General features: G+C 42.0%; 1 protein-coding gene across 1 annotated transcript; it reads right to left on the bottom strand.

Moving 5' to 3' along the window:
• Positions 1-3,045: 3,045 nt before the first annotated feature.
• MED18 (mediator complex subunit 18) lies at positions 3,046-10,238 on the bottom strand. Its single transcript, XM_032613672.1, has 3 exons — positions 10,042-10,238; positions 8,739-8,880; positions 3,046-3,963 (listed from the first exon to the last, which is right to left on the bottom strand). The coding sequence occupies exons 2-3, from the start codon at positions 8,809-8,811 to the stop codon at positions 3,410-3,412; spliced, it is 627 nt and encodes a 208-aa protein (XP_032469563.1). The 5' UTR covers positions 8,812-8,880; positions 10,042-10,238; the 3' UTR covers positions 3,046-3,409.
• Between the last annotated feature and the right edge of the window lie 14,718 nt (positions 10,239-24,956).

Below are 24,956 nucleotides of genomic sequence, written 5' to 3'. Positions count from 1 at the left end.
AAGGCTTCATTCTTATCTACAAAATGGGAGTAATAATATCTACCTCATAGGGTTGTTGGGAGAAGTATGAGTTAAAACATTTAAACCATCTGAAACAGAGTTAAGCACTATTTAAGTACTAATATTACTGTTAACATGAAAGCATATGCAAGTTCAAAGTTGTAAGTTAGGTTTACATATAGCAATAAGAGAATATCACAAAAGCAATAATAATTTTAAAAAGTAAGAAAAACATTTATTTATTTATTTTTGGCTGCGTTGGGTCTTTGTTGCTGTGCGCGGGCTTTCTCTAGTTGCGGCGAGCAAGGGCTACTCTTTGTTGTGGTGCATGGGCTTCTCATTGCCGTGGCTTCTCTTGTTGTGGAGCATCAGCTCTAGGTGCGCGGGCTTCGGTAGTTGTGGCACACAGGCTCAGTAGTTGTGGCTTGCGGGCTTAGTTGCTCCACAGCATGTGGGATCTTCCCCGACCAGGGCTTGAACAAGTGTCCCGTGCATTGGCAGGCAGATTAACTGCTGAGCCAGCAGGGAAGTCCCAAAATGGAACATTTATGGCATAGTATCATTTATGTGGATTGAACATACTTACATAACTCTACATATTTTACAAGACAAGCATGACAGACATACATTGAACAGATCAGAATGGGTGCCTATAGGATAGAATGAGAGTAGAGTTTAGGAATAAAGTGGAAGACTACAAAATAAGAAAGGGGCCTTACTTGAATCATCCTGCTAATATGCTATGAAAGGAGGAACAAGACTTACTCATGAAATCTGCAACTGAAGGGGGTAAAAGCTATCTTGAAAATATGCAAGGGAAAGCCAAGAAAAGGATCCCAGAGCCAGAGAAATAACCAGCTAACCAACTTGGAAGCTACCCTATCTTTGAACTTACCCTTAAATGAGATAACACCATCCTTACCGTTTAAGGCAGCTTTGGATAGGTTTTCTGTTACTTGCCCAAAACCTCTTAACGGAGTATTCATATGATCTTTTGAGTGGCAAACCGAGGTCCAAAGAGAATTATGATCTATCCAATGTAATACCTCAACTGGGGTATTATCTCAGTGGAGGTTCCAGAAGAAAATGAAAATTTTGAGTGACCAACAATTTTTAAAAGGCCAAACCCTATAAGTGGGCTTCCCTGGTGGCACAGTGGTTTAGAATCCACCTGCCAATGCAGGGGACACGGGTTCAAGCCCTGGTCCGGGAAGATCCCAGTTGCTGCAGAGCAACTAAGCCCGTGGGCCACAACTACTGAGACTGTGCTCTAGAGCCCTCGAGTCACAACTACTGAGCCTGCGTGCCACAACTACTGAAGCCCGTGTGCCTAGAGCCCATGCACCGCAACGAAGAGTAGCCCCCACTCGCCGCAACTAGAGAAAGCCTGCATGCAGCAACGAAGACCCAACGCAGCCAAAAATTAAAAAAAAAACAAAACTCTATAAGTATTAAAATGATCAACATTTATCCCACTCAGAACTGTTATTTTAAAAAATCCATTAGAAGTCAAATGATAAATGGGAAATTATATAAAAGCTGTTTACAAATTAATAAAGACAAACAATGAAGAAAAGGGAATTCACATAAGAAAAAAATGTCCAATAAACATATAAAATTTTAAACCTAATTGATGAGTATTTTTAAAAGAAAATTAAAACCAGTCACCATTTATCATCAAATGGGAAAAATAAGTTTTCACCGTCACACCCACCTTTGGCAACTGTGTTGGAAAACTGGTAGGAGTGAAAACTGGGACATTTCTGGAAGGCATCTGGCAATGCATAGTGGAAGACTTAAAACAAGGCACACTCTTTGACTCAGCAGTTCCCTAGAATTTATCCTGAAGAATCATCATGGATGACAACAGAAATTTAATTAAAAACACTAGCATCACAGGACAGTTTATAAAAGCAAAAAATTGGGATCAAACTAAAATTCCCAAAGTAGGGGAATCAATTAAGTTACGGAAAATCCAAATGATAGGATACAAATAGCAGTTACAATTATCAGTATTTAAATACAAGCTCTGCTAATTTGTAGCTGTATAGCTCAGGGAAAGCTAATTACTCTCTCTGTACCTCAGTTTCCCTGTAAAAAATGGGTCTGTTGCGAGGATTAAATTAGTAAACATACCTAAAGCACTTAGGATAGCGCTGACACATAAGAATAAGAAAAAAAAGTTTTTTTTAACAGAAGAGGGACTTCCCCGGTGGCACAGCAGATAAAACTCCATGTTCCCAATGCAAGGGGCCCAGGTTCAATCCCTGGTCAGGGAACTAGATCCCACATGCATGCCGCAACTAAGAGTTCACATGCCACAACTAAGGAGCCCGCCTGCTGCAACTAAGGAGCCCACGTGCCTCAACTAAGGAGCCCTGGAACTGCGACTAAGTAACACGCCTGCTGAAATTAAGACCAGGAGCAACCAAATAATTAATTAATTAATTTTTAAAAACCCCAGAAAAACATTGTCCCAGATGCCTAATGTCCCGGAAAGATGTTAATGATAAATTAAACAAAAAAAGGAGATTACAAACCAGTATATATACAATATTTTTCTAAAATAAATATATCTCATATACATAAATTTCCAAAAATAAAGACTAGAAGGATATAAAACAAAATAGTATACCTCTTTGAATAACAGGATTACAGGTTATTTTTCTTATTTTTGTCAGAATTAAAATTTTTTTCAATAACAAATATGTGCTACTTTTTTTTTTTTTTCTTTTGCGGTACGCGGGCCTTTCCCGTTGCGGAGCACAGGCTCCGGACGCACAGGCTCAGCGGCCATGGCTCACGGGCCCAGCCGCTCCATGGTATGTGGGATCTTCCTGGACCGGGGCACGAACCCGTGTCCCCTGCATCGGCAGGCGGACTCTCAACCACTGCGCCACCAGGGAAGCCCATGTGCTACTTTTATGAAAGGTAAACTATCACCTCTATCAAAATTAAAACAAAAAACTGTCATATTTTTGCTCCAGTTGATGAGTCTATCCCAAATTAGCAGGGTAATGGGGTAAAGAATCAGAATGATAGACATTTCTCTTTATAGCCTTTATTACTGCACAATACAAACTCAGTCTCTGTTTTACAAACCTTACACACAAATGGCAAAACAATTAAAAGATTTTTATTCCCCAAAGCTATTTTATTCCAGTTTCCCCTCTTTATGCAGAGGGATTATCTAGATTCTCCATGTCATCCTTAGCCTTTAATTTAGAAAGGCTGTCACAAAAGTGAACTGGCCACATGAGGAAAACAGTGCAAAGAACCAACTAAGTTCTCATTGTCCTCCTTCCTGAGGGAAGAATGCCTGGCTAGCAGTGGTGAAATAGGGCAATTATAACATCTTCTTTTTTTGTAACAGCTGAGGACAAGCCCCAGTGGTGGACAGACTGCCTTGTCACATGAGCCTTTTGGGGTCTATTTTCTCTAGGTGAACCAGAGGTTTCAGCTGCTCTGCAAAGTTCCTCATGTCATCAGACACCACGTCCTGCCCAGCTGGTGCAACAACACTTAGTTCCACAAGGTAGGAGAGTGACAAGGCCTCAGTATTGTCTGTGTTCCCTGGTGTCAAGATGCGGAAGATCTTGTACACCACGATCTTCATGATGCCCTTACGGAACAGGTGTCCCCTGGCAACAAACTCATGGTCCATGCGGAAGCCCATTTCCATCAGGAAGTCAGTAAGGTTCTCAGATGTTGCAATGTCCACGCAGTTACGCACCAGGGCATGGCGGTTCTTGTCTCCCATTTCTGGCTGTCCCAGGTAGCGCAGGTGCCAGGGTGCCCCTGCCCTATCCATAGAGCGTCGAGCCCTTAGAACAAACGGACTGGCCTGCTGGCCCTTAAGGAGGAATACCATCTCATGGTCAAGGAAAGTCTCAGGTTCCATGTTGTCACACAAACCACGAAGGCGGTGGATGAGGCTTTCCAAGCTGTGATCTAAAACACTTCCTGAAGAAGGAAAAAAGTACCATTGAGTCCCATCTTTCATTCTGGGTAATGGAAATAGCAAAAGATTGAAAAAACTTAAATGAAAAATCAGAACAGTTTAGTGCAGTGTTTTGTAAAGCACAGGCCCAATATATGAGATTTTAGAGGGGTTATACTGCCAAGATATTATATAACAAGTTAATCCCTTTTTAATTTTTTGCATTGTCTTATTTGGTACTAGAATAGTTAGGCCTTCTCTAACAATGCTAACCTCCAGCGGGCTTTGGGCCTTAACAGGCAACAGTATCTACCTAGAAAAATAATACTGTTTTGTCATTTATTTTAAAAATTATCTTCTAGTCTCAGAAAACAAAAGTTTTCCATTGATAGAAAAAATATAACATTTCCTTTTTATGTAATATATTTAAGTAAAAGAGAATGAACTGCTTCAGAGAAATACACTGTCCTTTGTTCTCATCTTATTCTTCCTCCTGGCAGCATTTCACATGGTTGTTATACTATACCCATTTTGAAATCTATTCTTCCCTTGGCCTCTGGGACACAAATCTCTCTTGGTTCTTCACCTAATTCACTGACCATTCCTTTTAAGTCATCTCTGCTGGGTCTTCATCTTCCCAAAATATTGGAGGATCCTAGGACTCAATCCTGGTCTTTGTCTCTATCAAAAATCTCTTCCTCCCTCAGTGACCTAAATCAGCCCTATGGGGTTTTTTTGTTCATTTTTTTTTTTGGGTTTTTTTGCGATACGCGGGCCTCTCACTGTCGTGGCCTCTCCCGTTGCGGAGCACAGGCTCCGGACGCGCAGGCTCAGCGGCCATGGCTCACGGGCGCAGCTGCTCCGCGGCATGTGAGATCTTCCCGGACTGGGGCACGAACCCGTGTCCCCTGCATCGGCAGGCGGACTCTCAACCACTGCGCCACCAGGAAAGCCCAGCCCTATGGTTTTAAGTATCATTTATGCTCTGAGGACTACCAAATTTATATCTCATGAACTACAGACTCATACATCCAACTGTCTACCTAACTTCTCCACTCGGATGCCTAAGACATCTTCATCTTAACATGTTCAGTATCAACCTGTTGATTTTTTCCTCCACAATCTTACTCCTCCTGCAGTTTTCCCCATCATAGTAAATGGCAACTCTCTGCTTCCAGCTGCCCAACCAAAAACCACATAATCAGCTTCGACTCCTTTCTTTCTCTCACATCCTACATCCGCTCTGCATTTTTAAAATATATGCAGAATCCGGTTTACTCAATCATTTCCACCTAGTCCAAGTCTCCATCATTTCTTGCTTGGTCTTTGCAGTACCCCGCTTCTATCCTTGCTTTTTTCTTCTCTCCTCCATACAACAGCCAGCTGGTTTTTAGGACATAAGGCAGATAATGACACTTCTCTGCTCAGAACCCTCCAATGGCTTCCCATGTCACTCAGAATAAATCCCAAATTCTTTACCACGGTCTACAAGGCCCTATAAATTGTGGTCTCTGCTACCTGATGTTGATTATTTCCTTCTACTATCTCCCAGATCACTCTCTCCAACCACAGTGATTTTCCTGCTGTTTCCTAAAAATGCCAAGTGTTTGACAATGTATTTCTCTTCAGAGACCCTTCCCTTAGTCCCTACGTTTAGAACGTTCTTCTCTCAGACACCTGCATATCTCACCCCATCACTTTGTTCAGATCTTTGCTCAAATGTCACTTTATCAGAGATCTCTTTTCTCATTGCTCTAAATAAAATAGCATTATCTCCTTCCAATCTCTTTCCACTTCCCTGCTTTACTTTTTAGCATTAGCACCTCAATTTTTTAGTCATATTTCAATATATCAATTATGTATTGACTTTTTAACACCTTTCTTCCTCTACTGCTGATACTTACTCCAATGCTAGGAACATATTCATTAATTGACTAAATCTGTTAAAGTAAATAAAAATATACTACTGTAACTATGGTAAATATTGACAGTGGGACTCAAATGACTCCGTTTTTGGAAATGGGTAGTGTTGGAGGGAAAGCAACAGATCAGGTCCCTGTGGTCATAGGACAGATGACGATGGGAGCAAGTAATGGGTCCTACATTGGATACGTTGTGTCCTACATTCAGGACAGTGTCAGACATGTGTTTTTTCATACTTCAAACATTTAAGGAGCTTTGTAAGTGCTGGTTCCTTCAACACATACTTACTGAATACTGTGCCAGGCATCACGCTAGGAAGTAGGGAGTCCAGCCCTCACAGAGATTACAGTTTAGTGGGGGAAACAAAAAATAAATAAGTAAACAATTAAACAGAAATACAGGGAAATAAAAGGGAGATGGGAAAGAGGAACTGATGGGGGTGGAGAAGAGGAGACCTCTCTGAGGGCTTGGAGTAGTCAGAGAAGGTCTCTCAAACGGAAGAACAACTGAGCTGAGGACTAAGGGATAAAGATAAAATGGCTATTTGAAGGGCTGGAACAAAGTATAAGGGCAGAGGAAACAATGCAAAGGCCCAGGAAAGGGCCTGGGGAATTCAGAGAAATGAAGGGATATCAGTGTGGCTGAAGTGCGGTAAGCAAGATGGAAGATGATAATGAACTGAGGATTTGGGATGGGCCAAAGCACACAGGTCTTATGTACAGCTCATGCTAAAGGCTGTATTCTATTCTAAGGCCATTGGGAAGCTATTAGCTCCACATTTTATTCTCCATACAACAGGGAAAGAGATGACTGGATTTACATTTTAAAAAGATCATTCCAGGAAAACTGGTATAGACTCTTCAACAAGACGTGGTCATGGGAAAAAAAGTGGGAATGAGGGGAGACTGGTCCAAGTTAAAAGAGGCTTAAGAGACACAGTTATCAAATGTAATGCATGAAACATGATTATATCCTGGATACAAAACACATTTTGCGGGCAAGATAGGGGGAAACTTTTGAATATGGACTAGATATTAGATGATATTAAAAATACATTATTAATTTTTTAGATAATAATGATGGTATTGGGGTTATGAAGGAAAATATCCTTGTTTTTTATTTTTTAGAGATGCATTCTGAAAATGTTTTGGGGTAAAATGTTATATCTGAAACTGTTGTTTTTTCAAAAAAATTTTTTGGCTGCAAGGCATGTGGGAGCTTAGTTCCCCAACCAGGGGTCAAACCCGCACCCCCTGAAGTAGAAGCGCGGAGTTTTAACCACTGGACCGCCAGGGAAGTCCCTGAAACTGTCTTTAAAAACAGCAAAAGAAAAAAGAGAAAGCAAATATGGCAAAATGACAGAAACTGAAATCTGGATGACAGAAAGGGAGTGTTCATTATATTAGTCTCCACTTTCTTTATGTGTTTTTTTTTTTTTTTTTTTTTTTGCGGTATGCGGGCCTCCCACTGTATGGCCCCTCCCATTGCGGTGCACAGGCTCCGGTCGCGCAGGCTCAGAGGCCGTGGCTCACAGGCCCAGCCACTCCGTGGCACGTGGGATCTTCCCGGACCGGGGCACGAACCCGTGTCCCCTGCATCGTCAGGCGGACTCTCAACCACTGCGCCACCAGGGAAGCCCCCACTTTCTTTATGTTTGAATATTTTTAATACTAAAACAATTTTTTAAAAAAGACTACTAGCTGTTGTGTGAGAAGAGAAAGACGATCAAAAGTGGAAGCAATGAAAAAAAAAGTGGAAGCAATGTAATAAGTACAGGGTTACTAAAATAGTTCAGGCAAAGGATGATAAACCAGGGTGTGGTACTGCAGGTTGAGAAAAGACTTATTTAATACATATTTTGGAAGTAAAATGAATAGGATTAGAAATGGACTGCACGTGGGGGTAAAGTAAAAGATGGACATTGACTCCTGAATGCATGGCTCAAGCAACTGGTGAATGACAGTGGCACTTACTGAGATGGGAAAGCCTGAAGGAGGTGCAGCCTGAGGAGTGAAAATTAACAACCCTATTTTGTTCACAGTAAGTTACTAAATGGATGATCTGCATTAAAGTCTAAACTCTTGCACTAAACATTGTATGACGTCCTGAAAATCATTATCCCCTCTGGGTCTTGAGTTTTCTCATCTGGGAAAGTTACTTCACTTCTATTTCCTGATCTATAAAATGGAGCTAGTTTAACAGTATCATAGAATTACCATATGATCCATTAATCTCACTTCTGGGTATTTATCTGAGAGAATTCGAAGCAGGATCTTGAAGAGATATTTGCACACCCATGTTCACTGAGCATTATCCACGATAACCAAGAGGTGGAAGCAACCCAAATGTCTGACAGATGAATGGATAAAGAAAATGTGGTACATATATACAATGGAACATTATTCAGCTTTAAAAAGGAGATCCTGTCACATGCTACAATATGGGTTAACATGGAGGGCATTATACTAAGTGAACTCAGCCAGTGATAAAACGACAAATACTGTAATGATTCCACTCATATGAGGTTATCTAAAGTAGTCAAAATTAGAAACAGAAAGTAGAAAGGCTGTTGCCAAGGGCTGCAGGGAGGGGAAAGGAGGAGTTAGTGTTTAACGGGAATAGAATTTCAATTCTGCAAGATGAAAAAGTTCTAGAGATCGGCTATACAACAATGTGAAATACTTAACACTACTGAACTGTATGCTTAAAAATGTTTAATATGGTAAATTTAATGTTATGTATTTGTGACCATAATTGAGGGTTAATTGAAAAAAAAAAGGTGCCAGAAATTATGCAGGCTGCCTTTGTAGAACAGCTTCTCATCTCCGCGGAAGCCGAACAGAAAAGAGGAAAACAAGCTCCCTGGTTCACTCACCCTGCAGCAGGTACTCCATCATGTTAATGGTGCCCCCGGTGACAGGCATCATGGTGACTGGAGGTGCCTCCATGTTACCTGTTTAAGTTGAAAACGACAGAACTGGACTCGGAGTCCCCCGTCAAGTAAACACAGGATACACCTGGAGAAGAGTTATACTTGTTAATACATCAGAGAGGTGGAGAGACACCAGATCTGCTTGGGTCATTGGCCTTAACATGAAAAGATTCATTCATCCATCCATTCAAAACTTTTTGAGTAACTGCTATAGGCCAGTTTCAGGAACTGATGATACAGAAATACACAAAGGAGGCCTGATCATGGAGTTACAGCATAACCTTTTAGTCTCAAGGTCTAAAATCTCTAACCGTTTTCTGTGCAATAACTAAGTCTCTCACTCTGGAACTCAATGTCTTCCTTCTAAAACGGGGCCAACGATATTTAACCCCCAAGGCTTTGTTGCTCAGACGACAAAATGGACCTGCAATAATAGACGGATTGAGGGCTTCCCTGGTGGCGCAGTGGTTGAGAGTCCGCCTGCCGATGCAGGGGACGCGGGTTCGTGTCCCGGTCCGGGAAGATCCCACATGCCGCGGAGCGGCTGGGCCCGTGAGCCATGGCCGCTGAGCCTGCGCGTCCGGAGCCTGTGCTCCGCAACGGGAGAGGCCACAACAGCGAGAGGCCCGCGTACCGCAAAAAAAAAAAAAAAAAAAGACGGATTGAAAGGTGACTTAAAGAATCTTGTCTACCCCTCAATTTATAGATGAGGATATTGAGACTTGGGGAGGAGCCCAAGGACACACAGTAGGTCGGTGGCAGAACCTAGACCAGACTAAAATCTATGCGTTCCACCTCTCTGAATCAAACGCCTTTTAAAGCTAGCCAAGCGGAAGTTCTTTTAATTGATGGTTTAGGTCCTCTTAAGCCAGCATCAACGCGTGCCCACTTACACCAAAAACACACCTCAGGGCTTCCCTGGTGGCGCAGTGGTTGGGGGTCCGCCTGCCAATGCGGGGGACGCGGGTTCGACCCCTGGTCCGGGTGGGTCCCGCATGCCGCGGAGCAACTGGGCCCGTTTGCCGCGGCTGCTAAGCCTGCGCTCTGGAGCCCACAAGCCACGGCTGCTGAGCCCGTGTGCCACAACTGCTGGGGCCCGAGCGCTTGGAGCCCGTGCTCTGCAAGGAGGGGCCACCGCAGTTAGAAGCCTGCTCACTGCAACGGAGAGAAGCCCATGCGCAGCAATGAGGACTCAGCGCAGCCAAAAATAAATAAATTAAATTAAAAAACAAAAAAACACACACACCTCAGCGCGCGTTCTAGCCTCTTCTCGCAAAGCGAGGAATTGTATCCACCAGAGCACCTCTGAGCTTTTTAGTGACAACTAGCCCACAGCCCTAAACTTGAAGACCCTGGGAGAGGGCGAAACTTCCCTCTCTTCTTCCCACTTCCGGCAAAAAAGGTTTCGCCGCTCAAACCTCTAACACCACCACTCCGCGACGTAAGGGTGCCGAGAGGGCACAAAAATCCCCTCTGCTGGCCGGCAAGCAGAAGCGCATGCGCAAACTGCGATGCTTCGGAAAAGCTGCCGGCTTGCTTTCGAACGTTCGTCTGGGAGTTACAGGGAACCTTGACGTCATAGGCCGTCCTCCAGGAAAATATTTATTTTTTTCTGGTGTGACGACCTGGAGATGTCCAGGAAATCTCTTGAACTGACAGGGGGAAAAGAGAGCTTGGGGATGAGAGCTGCAGAAAAAGAGAAGAGATTGTTGTAAAACAAAACTTCTTTTGGTTGGCTACGTGAAGATAAAAAGGAAAGACACCTTTTACTGCTTAGCAAACTGTTCTGAACAATTGGGGAGCTCAGTAATACATTTAGTATTTGTTCACTGTTCTGTGTTTATTTTACCTCAATTTAAAAATATTTGGAGGTAAGTAAATTCAATGAATATTTATTGAACCCTGCTTATGTTCAAGCATATAAAATGCATACAAAGAGTGAGCTAGAGTGAGGTGATTGAGGCACTCTCCTGGAGCGAAAAAATTTAAGGGGGCACCAAAAAACTCAGTAACAAATAAAAAAATTTTAATGCAATATTTTACAAATTTAATGCAAAAAAAATCCTTTATGAACAAAGTGTCAGAAATTTAAAGTTGATATTCATAGCAGCCCTATGACCCGAGTATAATTACGGTAATTTTATAGATGGCGAAACTTAGGCAACAAAATGTAAAATAACACCAGAGGGAGTTGAGAGGCTGGGATACAAATTTAAGCCGCTGACTTCAGAACCCATGCTCTTAATTTCTACACTATACAGCCCCTTCTCACTCCAGTTCCCTTGCTGTAACCCACACTATCTCCCACTCATTCACATTTTTGAAAACATTCCTATAACATTTGCCCAAATTATAGCTGGCATTTGAAAAGTAGCATTAAATTAAATTTAAAAAATAATAATGGGTAAGAAATGGGCAAACAATATGGTAAAACTTGGACAAGGCTTAGGAGTTATAGGGATGGGTTTCTGTGATAAGGATGTGAGGCCTGGAGCTTAGGATGGAACTCACTTCCGTCTTTTGCCAGTACCCAGCTGTGCAACCTTGGGCAATGCACTTCCCCTCTCTGAGCCTCAGCTTCCTTTTTTATAAAATAGAGTTAAAAATAGTACTTTCTAAGAGGGAGGTTGCAAAAATAAAATGAGATATTTATGAAACACTTAGCATAGTTCCCGGCTTATTGTAGGCAATCAATAAATGGTAGCTATTATTATTCCACTTTATATTTCTCATTTGAGCAAGCACATTCTATCTTATTGAATATATTTTGTGCATGTCTCATCTCCCTAGATAGATTATAAACATCTTGAAGGGAGGAATCATGTATTTTCTTTATATATATGTGTATCTTAGCTTAGGCTGCTATAACAAAATATCATAAACAAGGTGGCTTATAAACAACAGAAATTTATTTTTCACAGTTCTGGAGGCTGGAAGTCTGAGATTGGGGTGCCAACATGGTTGGGTTCTGGTGAGAGCCCCTTTTTGGGTTGCAGGTTGCCAACTTCTTGTATCCTCACATGGTGAAAACCAGAGCAAAGCAAACTCCCTCGGGACTCTTATAAGAGCGCTAATCCCATTTACGAGGGCACTTCCCTCTTGACCTCATCTAACCCTAACCACTCCCAAAGGCCCTACCTCCTAATACTGTCACACTGGGGAGTAGGGTTTCAACGTAAGGATTTGGCAGGGGGACAAAAACATTCTATAACAATGTGTTTTACATGTAGTGGGTGTTCAGAAATTTTGTTGAACACATCACAATAACTACCAATTATTGAACAGTTAATATACCCAACTTTATATGTGTGTAAATATGTCAAATACTGCTAAAAGGTAGATATTACCATCTCCACTTTACAGAGGAGGAAAAAGAGGTTCAGAGAGGTGAAGAGACTTGCCCAAAGCCAAATCGCCAGCAAATGGCAGAACGCAGATTCAAATTCAGTTCTTTCATTCAGAAACCTACCTCTTTACCATGCTACCTTCTGAATTCATGGGCTCTTTCTCCACAGTTAAGTTCCCCAATTATTACAATTAGTGGCAACAAAGGAGGAGAGAAGTCCATACATTGTTTCCTAACCCATCGCTAGGCTGGGCTCAAAGGATTAAGACTAGCTCTTGGCCAGTCTTCATCAGAACTGCAGACCATCAACATGGTTTGTAGCACACACTCAGCTTTCTAGAATGGCCTGATAGAAATTAAATAGATCTACCCCTGTGTTATCTGCAATGCTAGGATATCAACCTTAGTGTTACAAACTAGTGTTTCCCCAGGAATGGCTGCTTCCTATATGCATAGCCCTTTGGGAAACGTATAACTCTTTCTTTTCAACCTAATGGTCTCCAGCATCCTCATAAGTTCATGCTATTCCTCCAGTCAGAGTAAAAGCCAAAGCCCTCATTATGGCTACACGATCCACCCTCATCACCTGTTACCTCTCTGACCATCTCCATCTGTGCCTGCCCCCGTCCCATCTACTCTGCTCTTACTAGAATATGTCAAGGATGCTCCCATCTTAATTGTTGTGCAGTCTGCCTGGAGCTCTCCTTTCCACTGAACTGCAGGATTCACTCCCTTGTTTCCTTTTGGTCTCTGCTCAAATCTTTACTAGGGGGGCCTTCCGTGATCACATATTTCAAATTGTAATCCACTATCTGCCCTGTCTTCCCCCATACCCTGCTGTATTTTTCTTCACAACACATTTGACTAGGTGACACACTGCCTGCTTACCAGTTTACAGCCACGAGAACTTGAAATGTGGCTTGTTCAAACTGAGATAAGCTATCAGTGTAAGATACACACTGGATTTTGAAGACTTACTATGAAAAAAATGTGAAATATCTTGATAATTTTATATATTGATTAGAGGTTGAAATGATATTTTGATAGCTAGGGTTTAATAAAACATTATTAAGTTATTATTAAATTTAATTTCACCTGTTTCTCATTATTTTTTAAAATGGGGCTAGTATATGTAAAATTCATATGTGGCTCAATTTACATTCTATTGAACAGCACTGCTATGGGATCTAGATTTGAAGGTATGGCTTTAGAGCCAGACAGATCTAGGTTTGAATCCTGGCTACTGCTTATGAGGCCCTAGGCAAGTTATTTAAACTCTTAGGCCTTCGGCAGTTCCTGGCACATGCTGTATGTTGTTGGTAAGCAATGAATCAGAGTTATCATGAGGAGAATGGTTTAGGAACTGGGAAATATTTAATTTGGAAAAGACTTGGAAGTGTGGAACATAACATCTATCTTAAAGTATATAAAATTATAACAAAGCCAGGGGAAGAGGAGGGAAGAGGAATAGTTTACATTTATTGAGAATCAGGTGCCGGATACTTTGTACATATTTATCTCATTTAAACCTCACAACAATGGTGCTTGAGGGAACAGAAACTAAGTTACTTGCTAATAACTGGTAGAGTCAGGATTAAAACCCAGATTGTCTGCCTCCAGAGATTTTGCTTACAGTCCTAAGCCACTCTGCATCCTAAGAAAAATTTAACTCATTTTGTGTAGTTCCAGAGGACAGGACTAGAACTGCTGGGTAGAAGTCATAGGGAGACAGATTTCGGCTCCATGTAAGGAACAATTGGTCATTGTGATGATGTCTAGTAATGAAAAGGACTGCTTGGATGAGAAGTAAACTCCTTTCCAGTGGAAATATTGAAGCAGAGATTATGGTAGAAAGAATTCTTGCCTGGAGTGGGAGATTGAACTGTTATATCGCCTCGATTCTTGAACACTAGCCACTCTTAAGCCACAGCATTTACTTAAAAACAGAGTTCCAGGCAGTTGAGAAACACCTCCATATACATGTACATATGTATTATAAGACAAAGCCTGATAAACATGGACACAAAGTGCATCTTAGAGTTGAAAAAATATGGTAGTTGAAACTTACAATTTCATAGTTCATAGAGACACCTAGCCTTAGTAATTCTTCACCTTTGGATTCTCTTCCTATTATGAAAACCCCAACACCATTATTAATAGTAACCATCATGAGCAAACACCCAATGACAAATAATAAATAATACAATCCTGGCTCTTACGGAGTTTGGTTTGCAGAGAGACATGTAAAACACCCCAGGTTATTCTGTGCCTAGTATTCTTCACTGGCTGCTGACTCAAGGGTTCACCTTCCTACCCCACCCTCATACGACAGGCAGCATCAGCCATTTCATCCTCTTAATCTCAAGGCGGAGACCTAAGAAAGTCTGTTGCGAAAGGGTAATTGTCCTATTTACTTGCTCCTTTCCACTTAGCCCAGCCAACCCAACCCCAGCCTCTCTGGTTGACCAGGTGTCGAGGTGCCTCAAGGGGATAGGTTATAATAGTTAATGTATTACACATATCCATAAAAGATTAAAGATTAGCTCTATTTTAGCTGAACTGTAACTGTCTGTTTGGGTTTCTCCCCTCTCAGGTCTGTCTGGGGAAGTCAGTGTTGTTTTCTATCTGAGGATAATTAACCCACTGGGTCTCGAATTTCCTAGACAGAGGCCCTTGAAGAGCTCACCTTTAGTGTGGGCTTACTGGGTACCGTACCCGGCTCTGGGGTAAGCACTTTCTGTGGATCTGGATCACTCATTTACTCCTCACACCTGCCTTCTAAAGAAGGTGGTGTCCTTCCAGTCTCACAGCTGCGAGAATTGTGAGTCTGCCACGTGATATCTTTGGAAGTAAAAGGTTTTGTTTCTGGTTCCCTAAGATTCATCATCATTAACCCCTTCTTTAGGTCAGAGGATCATATGCCATCATATACACTATCAACTCAAACCTTTCCTGGGGGAACACTCTGTGTACAGCCCGGAGGAGATAAAGAAGCTCAAGGGAGTTCCATGGAGAAGCAAAAGGGCCTGGGTTAACGCACTAGTGCTTAGCATTTAAGATGGGCCTTGGCATCAGGCTACTCGGGTTAAAATCCTATCACTGTCTAGCCACGTAAGCTTGGGCAACGTACTTTGCCTCCGTGAGGCTCATGTTCTCATTTCTCCAATGGGGAGAAACTAGTACTTCCCTTTAAGGTTGTCATGAGAATGGACTGATACACTTGGCAAATAGCAAGTATCAATAATAATTTTAACTATTCCAATTATGATTGTGGGATTCGGACTCTATTAAACATGGGTTAAAAACAAATAAATATGGGTCACATCTGGACTCAGCTGCATACTGGTGTGTGGCCTTGAGCCAGTCACTTAATTTCTCTGAGTTTGTTTCTTAATCTGTAAAACAGGGAGATGATCCACTTGACAGGATTGCTGTGAAGAGTACGGATGGCACATACAATGTGCTGAGCGTGTAATAAATATTTTCAGACAGTGCCTTCAAATAGTTTGGTTGAGGAGGCAGGGCATAAACATTAAAAATGGGACAAATGAAAATTTTAAGGAGAATTGGCATGTCTCTATGGACATAACAAGGCAAGCTGTGGCATACAGTTTAGTCAATACTTATTACGGGTGTAGCGCGAGCCGGGTGGGCATTGTACTGGGCTCTTAGAATATGAGTATGTGCAAGACAAGCTAAATCCATACCCCGACAGAGCCTACATTTTAGTGATAAAACATTACATACCGTGAAAAATGGTTACAAAAGAAATAATGTGAAAAATACTTATGTTGTCAACTAAAAAAAAGGCAGCTACAAAATCCTACATGTGATATGTTTTTAACTATATAGTCTCCAAAGCATCCATGCACAGAGGAAAAAAACCCAAACACTCTAATGCTAAGAATAATTGGTTTTGGTTAATGAGACCAGAGATTATTTTTCCCTCCATTTGTCCCTGTTTTCCCAATTTTTGATGAGCGTGTGTTACTTAAAAAGAAAAAAAAGCTTTAAACAAACCAAACGTCCATCAATAGGTAAATGGATAAACAAATTGGGATATATTCATAAAACACAATAGTATTCAGCAATTAAAAAAGAAAGAACAGGGCTTCCCTGGTGGCGCAGTGGTTGAGAGTCTGCCTGCCGATGCAGGGGACACAGGTTTGTGCCCCGGTCCGGGAAGATTCCACATGCCGCGGAGCGGCTTGGCCCATGAGCCATGGCTGCTGAGCCTGCGAGTCCAGAACCTGTGCTCCACAACGAGAGAGGCCACAACAGTGAGAGGCCCGCATACCGCAAAAAAAAAAAAAAAAAAAAAGAACAAAGTACTGATAGACAAATCTAAAGACATTCTGAGTGAAAGAAACCAGACACAAAAGAATATATAATTTGTGATTCCATTTATAAGATATTCTGAAACAGACAAAACTAATCTATAGTGAAATAAATGAGATCCCTACTTGCCTGGATTAAGGAACGGGAAGGATTGATTGCAAAGAGTTACAAGGGAACTTTTTTGGAATATAGAAATATTCTATATTTTAACTGTGGTGGCGGTTACTGAGGTGTGTATATTTGTCAAAACGCATCAGGCTGTACATTTAAATGGGTGCATTCGAATTGTACGTATATCTATCACAATAAAATTGATTAAAGTAATGAACAAAATTTCATTTTTTTTCTGGTTACAAGAGCATTTCCTGCTTATTGTGAGAAGTTCTAATATTTTAGAAAAAAGTTCAAATATTTAGGAAAAAGTTACTTTCTCCATTTTGAGAAATTGGAAAGTCAAAGCAACTCTAACCACAGGGTTTGTACACAGTGAATATTGGTAAATCAAAAAACAGAGTAGGAGAGAGAATTAACCCCATGAGGAAGCAAAGAAGAGTGAATAGAACGTTGCACCCAGTAAGAACAACAGAAATCCAGGAGAAGCCCTGCTGGAGGATGAGGCCATCAGGGGTGACAAGACAGGTGTGTGACCCCTAATGACACGCTCCCACAGGTGGGAAGGAAGGGAGAATGGAGGTCGGAATAGGTGAACTGATAAGGAATTGTGTGTCACTGGCTTTTCTACTTACTCTTAGGGTTCTGTCTTCCCATTCCCTTGGGGGAAAGAGTGAGACTGTGGCAATGACAAAAATCATGATGGCAGAGAAAAGCTGAGAATAAATGAAGGAGGAAGTGGGCACAGGGTCCTTGATAATGACCAAGTCAACCAGGGAGCTAATTCCCAAGGACATTGTTGTCCTTCCTGCTTGGCCAGTATTGTTGATTGATTCCCCCATTTGTCCTTCGTGGATGGGACTTGTATTAGTCAGCAATTACGCACCAAGAACCCATAGAAAGTCCCATCTTGGCATTCTTTGTGGATGCAAAAATGGTGGAAGACTCAGGTCCCAGTCCCCACTACAGTGGGAAAAAGAAAACTAGTAATGACTCCTAATAGTTCACATGTGCACAGCAATGTAAAGTTCACCAAGTATTTTTCATTCATTTCAGTCCAGTCTCCCACCATCAGGCGTCAGAGGTAAGAGGAGGGGCAGTGCGGCAAAGGAGAAAGAGGCAGACATACCCCACCTAGGCTGAGATGCCAACTCCAACTCCTATGAGCCGATGAACTCAAGCAGTGACATCCTCTCCTATGGCCACTATGAAGATAAAGAGACATGTATATGACACACCAAGATAAAGAGACATGTATATGACACACCTAGCACAGTGGTATGTACTGTGACTGGATTGCTGGTACTATGGTCATCCCAATTTTACGGATGTGGACATGGCTCAGTGGAAGCCATGAAAAAATTGTAAGCAAGAGCTGAGACTTTCTGAGAAGTCTCCAAGTTGGAAGACTCCTTCACCACTGTTGTCTGCTCTTCCCCCAGAATGGGCTATTCAGGAAAGAGACCATGCCCAAGGGGTGATTTAGGGAAAGCCCTGCTGACATGAAAGCATAGGATCATAGACTTAAAAGTGATCAACTCCAGAAATTCCCAGTGGTTAGGACTCAGTGCTTTCACTGCCAGGGCCCAGGTTCGATCCCTGGTCAGGGAACTAAGATCCTGCAAGCCGAGTGGTGCAGCCAAAACAGAAAAAGGGATCAGCTCCCTCTCCCCGACCCCACAGAATGGATGGGGAAACCAAGGCCCAGCAAGCAGAAGGGACTTGCCTAAACGAGTCAGCATAGAATGTCAATCCCTGAACAGTGGCCAGACTTTACTCTTGCTATTTCCTTCTGAACCCAAACTCTCTAGTCATACAGATTTGGGGTCGATTCTTTATTTTTATTTTGAATATATATATATTTTTATGTATGTATGTCTTTTTTAAAGTCTTTATTGAATTTGTTACAGTATTGCTTCTGTTTTATGTTTTTTTTGGTTTCGAGGCATGTGGGATCTTAGCTCCTTGACCAGGGATGGAACCCGCACCCCCTGCATTGGAAGGCAAATCTCATCAACTCGGACCACCAGGGAAGTCCCTGGGGTCTATTCTTGACCCTACACTAACTAGCTGTGGGTTGTAACATCTCTGATGCTCAGTACCTGCATTTGTAAAATGAAATAATAGCATCTCACTGGTTTGCTATAAATATTAAATTATATGGTGCATGTCGAGTGTACAATAATTTAAACATGTGTACGTTTCCCATTTTACAGATGAGGAATCGAGGCTTGTCGAAACTTCCCTTGGTTCAGGATTGTACCTAAGGTCAGAGAGTGAGCCTAGAAGACACTGAAGAAATCTCTGGGTGAGGACTGGGGCTGCACAGGGTGAGCCAAGCTCTTCTTGCCCCTGTCAGTGGGAGCCATCCTTCTGTTCAGGAGCTCAAGAAGACACTAGCCACCCATGGTGACCTTCCCTGCCTCTGAGGCCTCGGTGCATAAACAGGTTGTGAAACAACCTGGGCAGTGACTCAGCCCGGGGCCTGTTCTGCTGGTCAGTGCAGACAGGCTGGGGCTGTTTGGTTGAGCCTTGAAAGGACATCATGTCTGACAAACATGTTGCTTGTCAAAGCCCTGATGACGGTGTCAAGCACAGACTGTGAACTCTGATCCCTGAGGCGTCACAGATGACTGAACTGGGGTGCCTGAGTTGTAGACAACATCTCCTGGTTGTTATTCTGGTCTAACAACCACCCAGGGCCAATGTCATGAAGAGGGGAATGTGTTAGAGGCTGGGGAGCCTCTATTTTTCAAGAGGCAGCTTGACATTTTGGCCAGGGTCTGAGCTTTTGGTGTCCACATTGTACAGACCTGAGTTCAGATTCTGACCCTGTTGCCTATTGTCCTTGTGACCTTGGACGGATGTCTTGCCCTCGCTAGGTTTCAATGTCCTTATTCTATGTAATGCCCACCTCACAAAATTGTCTTTTCAAGATAAAAGGTATAAATTTCCTGAAACATGGAAAACACTCCATAAGTTGTTATTAGGATCCTACCCTCAAATCTGCCTCTTTCTCCACTTCAAACTGAAATTGCCCCTCCGGAGCTAAGGGTTACACTATAGTGTCACTTTTCCACTCAGCCAGAAGTGGTGAAAAGCAATCAGTATCACTCTCACAGATACATGCCCAAGGGCAGTGTATCATTTCTATTCTATTGATTCCTGGATTTATTTCCTACTATTAGAAGAGAAAGAGACACTTTTAACCAAGGGGGGTGGTAGGTCAAAATTGGTCCCCAAAGACATGCAGATCCTAATCTCTGGAACCTGTGAATGTTACCATATATAGCCAAAGAGACTTTGTAGATGTGATTAAGTTAAGGATACTGAGATGGAGAGATTATCCAGGTATGCCTCAAATGTAATCACAAAGTATCCCTTATGAGAGGGAGATAGAGGAATATTTGATTGCAAAAGAGGAGTAGGCGGGCTTCCCTGGTGGCGCAGTGGTTGGAGAGTCCACCTGCCAATACAGGGGACACGGGTTCGTGCCCCAGTCCGGAAAGATCCCACATGCCGCAGAGCGGCTGGGCCCGTGAGCCATGGCCGCTGAGCCTGCACGTCCGGAGCCTGTGCTCCGCAGGGGGAGAGGCCACAACAGTGAGAGGCCCGCGTACCGCAGGAAAAAAAAAAAAAAAAAAAAAAAGAGGAGTAGGCAACGTGATGACAAAAGCAGAGATTGGAGTGATGTGACAGCAGGTCAAAGAATGCAAGCTGCCCCCAGAAGATGGAAGAGGCAAGGAATGGATTTTTCCCTGGAGCCTCCAAAAGAAATCAGCTCTGCCAAACCTTGATTTTAGCCCCATAAGACTCATCATTTCTGACTTCTGGCTCCCAGAACTGTAAAAGAGTACATTTCTGGTTTTTTTAAGTCACTAAATTTGTGGTCATTTGTTACAATTGCAATAGGAACCTACTCCAAGGCTGTGGTTGTCTTACTAATTATAAAAATGAATACTTGTGGTACATACCCACACAATGGAATACTATCTGACAATAAAAAGAAACAAAGTATTGACACGTGCTACAACATGGATGAACCTTGAAAACATTATGCTAAGTGAAAGAAGCTGATCACAAAGGACTACATATTGTATGGTTCCATTTATATGAAATAATCGGAATAGGCACATCTAGAGGGACAGAAATTATATCAGTGGTTGTTTAGGATTGGGAGGATGTGAGGCTTGGGGGGTGATGGCTAAGAGATGATGCAGGGTTTTCTTTGTGGGGGGAGTAGTGAAAATGTTCTAAAATTTATTGTGGTGACGATGGCACAACTCTGTGAACGTACTGAAAACCATTGAATTGTACGCTCGTATGGTATGTGAATTGTATCTCAGTAAAAATTGTTTCCAAAATAATACTAAGAGCTAACATTTATTGAAACTCTTGCCAGACACTGTGCTATTAGTTAAGAGCCTTCTCATTTAATACTGGAATAATAATAATATAATAACTAACCTTAGAACTGGCTACAGACCAGGCACTATTTTAGAGCATTTTTACAGAGATTAGCTCCTTAATCCCCATAGGCAACCCAATAATTTAGACACTATTATTACCCCAATTTAAGGTAAGAAGACTGAGGTACTGAGAGGTTACATAACTTGCCCCAAATCACACAGCTTCTAAGTGGTAGAATCAGGATTTCATCCCAAGTCAATGGACTCCTGAGCCGGAGATCTTAATGATTTTGTTTGCCTGCAGTCACGCTTGCACCATGGGACTGGCCCGTAGACTAGTTGATTGGATCTAAGGAACTTACTATTTCCTAGCAGTTCTTTGCACTGCTCAGCTGCACTTCCTGTATCTTCATAATTGACTCCCCTTTTTAGCCTAAAGCTTAGCAGATTTCTGTTACTTATACTCAAAAGGGCCCTGATTCAGAAAAGGGCAAATTTCAACCACACCAGGGCAGAGCAGGGCCTTCCAGTGTGGTGAGCCCAGAGCATGTTTTACTGACCCTGGCACCTGGGGGCCCCCAGAGACCACGTGCTGGAGAAAAGACTAAGCATTTCAGCCCCTCCCAGGCCAGCAGCTCAGCAGTCTTTGTTGCATGTGTTCCCATGTGTAAAGGCCCAGTGAATATTGTTTTTTAATTAAAAATAACTTGTGGGGTTTTTAAAAAAGGTACTATTACTAAAGCTCATTTGCAGGCAATAGAATATTGGAATTAAAATCCTGGCCTCTGAACTCTGGAAAAGAGTTTGGCAGTTTGTTAAAAACTAAGTTCACAACCACTATACAACCCAGCAATTGCAAACCTGTGCATTTATCCCAGAGAAATGAAAACTTCTAAGACAGAAACCTGTACATGAATGTTTAGAGCTGCTCTATTGGTAGTAGCTAAAAACTGGAAACAACCCAGATGTCCTTAAGTAGGTGAATAGTTAAACCATGGTGTATCTATGGAATACCACTCAGCTTGGAGTACTACTCAACAGTGAAAGGAAATAAAATATTGATACACACAATGACCTGGACGGACTTCCAGAGAATTATGCTAAGCAGAAAAAGCCGAACTCAAAAAGTTATATTTGGGACTTCCCTGGCAGTCCAGTGTTTAAGACTCCACGCTCCCAATGCAGGGGGCATGGGTTTGATCCCTGATTGGGGAACTAAGATCCCGCATGCCACGCGGCCAATAAAAAGGTTACACTTGGCACAATTCATTTGTATAACACTCTTGAAATGACAAAATTATAGAAATGGAGATCAGATTACTAATGCCAGGGGTTAAGGAGGGGATGGAGGCAGGAGGGAACTGTGTGTGGCTATAAAAAGGCAATGTGAGGAATCCTTGTGGTGATGGAATGTTCTGTGTCTTGACTGTATCAATGTTGTGATAGTGTTCCCATAGTTTTGCAAAATGTTACTATTGGGAGAAACCAGGTAAAGGGTACACAGGATCTCTTTGTACTGTATCTTAAAACCGCATGTGAGGGAATTCCCCAGTGGTCCTCTTGGCTAAGACTCCAAGCTCCCAATGCAGGGGGCCCGGGTTCAATCCCTGGTCAGGGAACTAGATCCTGCATGCATGCCACAACTAAGAAGTCCGCATGCCTGCAACTATGAGCCTGCATGCCACAACTAAAGACCCCACATGCCGCAACTAAGACCTGGCGCAACCTAAATAAATACTAAAAAAAAAAAAAAAATCCTGGGCCCTATATCCAAATCACACCTCCACCTTTTATCAGCTCTGTCTTAGAGTAGGTTACTCTTCCTCTCTGCCCTCAGTTTTTACTCATCTTACAGATATTTTTGTGAGAAACAAATGATATTATGCATATAAAATGTTAAGTACAGTACCTGCTACATTGTAAGAACTTAATAAATAATTCCACCACTCTCAACATTTAGATCAATTTCTGTTTTTAACTCCACAGTTCCAAGCACTGCATCCAGACATAATGTCTAGCTCCAAAAGATTGTAGTGGAACAAAGAAAGAATTCCTTTAAGTATCTCTTTCTCTCTTTTTAAAATAGCAGCAGCTTTATTGAGAGCTTTATTTTAAATTCACCCATTTAAAACAAACAAGTCAATGGTTTTTAGTATATTCACAGATTTTTGCAACCATCACCACAATCAATTTTAGAATATTTTATCACCCCAAAAGGAAATTTAGCACCTATTAGCCATCACTCACTATTCCCCCCCCCCCATATACTCCCCAGTCCCCACCCTAGGCAACAACAAATCTACTTTCTGTCCCTATAGATTTGCCTGTTCTGGATGTTTCATGTAAATGGAATCATAAAAAATGTGGTCTTTTGTGACTGACTTCTTTCACTTAGTGTAATGTTTTCAAGGTTCATTCATGTAAAATTTATCAGTACTTTATTCCTTTATATTGCTGAATCATCTTCCATTATATGGATTTTCTTTATTCTTTCATCAGTTGATGGACATTTGGGTTGTTTTGGCTATTATACATAATGCTGCTGTGAACATTTGTGTATAACTTTTTGTGTAAACGGATGTTTTCATCTCTCTTGGGTATATACCAAAAAGTAGAATTGCTGGGTCATATGGTAACTCTGTGTTTTACCTTTTGAGGAATTGCCTGACTCTTTTCCAAAGTGGCAGCATCATTTTACATTCCTAGCAGTTGTATATGAGGGTTCCAATTTTTCCACATTCTCCTCTTTTCTTTCTTTCTTTCTTTCTATCTTTCTTTCTTTCCTTCCTCCTCCCTCCTTTCTTTCTTTCTTTTTCTTTCTTTCTTTCCTTCCTTCCTTCCTCCTTTCTTTTCTTCCTTTCTTTCTCTTCCTTCCTTCCTTTCTTTCTTTCTTTTTTAATGGTAAGTTAACCGTTCCCAGAAGCCCTCCAGCAGACCCTCCTTCCTGTCTTATTGGCCAGAACAAGATCAGATGCATGGCTGCCCCTAAAACTATCACTAGCATTGTCTTGACTGGCTTAGAGTTAAATCTTCAGCTCAGTTCTGGATGGGGACACATTCCCTCGGAGGTGAATACCTGGACAAACTTGGAGTTCAATGAACAAAGAAGAAAGAGATCTGGGGTAAGTAACAATATTCTGTTACAATGTCTTTCAGGTCTATTTCTTACAAACTTATGAAAATATTTAAACAAAACAAAAAATGAGATCATATTGTACTATACATACTGTTTTTTAACTTGATTTATCACTTAATGAAACACTGAATATATCTTCTATGATCATACACATTCGTTCATAATATGATTTTAATGGCTGAATGACATTTTAAGTTCTGCAACATACCGAAGCCTTCTAGTTCGTCTTGGCACGCTTAAAATCGTAGTCATAGGGCTTCCCTGGTGGCGCAGTGGTTGAGAGTCCGCCTGCCGATGCGGGGGACACGGGTTCGTGCCCCGGTCCGGGAGGATCCCACATGCCGTGGAGCGGCTGGGCCCGTGAGCCATGGCCGCTGAGCCTGCGCGTCTGGAGCCTGTGCTCTGCAATGGGAGAGGCCGCAACAGTGAGAGGCCTGCGTACCGCAAAAAAAAAAAAAAAAAAAAAAAAAAAGAATTTCTCTCTCTCTCTAACTCTACCTCCGTGTCTGTGTGGCTCCCTCTTTCCTTTCCCTTCTCCTAGCCTCCCTAGTGAAACACAGCTTCTTTTTTCCCAAGAGTTCCAACAAATGTGCTGGGGAGGATTCTCACTGACCCAGCTTGGGTTATATGTCCATCTTTGTACCAGTCACTGTTGCACTCTAATTGGCTAGACCAGACTTCATTGTGTGTCCACGTCTGGAGATATAAATGTGGGGTTGGGCCTACCAGAACGATATAGAATCAGAGTAGGATAAGTGAATCTCTAAAGCATAATAGGAGTGTGCAGTTTCCAAAAAGTATAAAGGAGGCTGGGTAGGTAA

This window comes from Phocoena sinus, chromosome 1, assembly GCF_008692025.1.
Source record: "Phocoena sinus isolate mPhoSin1 chromosome 1, mPhoSin1.pri, whole genome shotgun sequence".
Classification (NCBI taxonomy): domain Eukaryota; kingdom Metazoa; phylum Chordata; class Mammalia; order Artiodactyla; family Phocoenidae; genus Phocoena; species Phocoena sinus.
The sequence above is the reverse complement of the archived record's forward strand: the minus strand, read 5'-3'. Positions and strand labels throughout refer to the sequence as shown.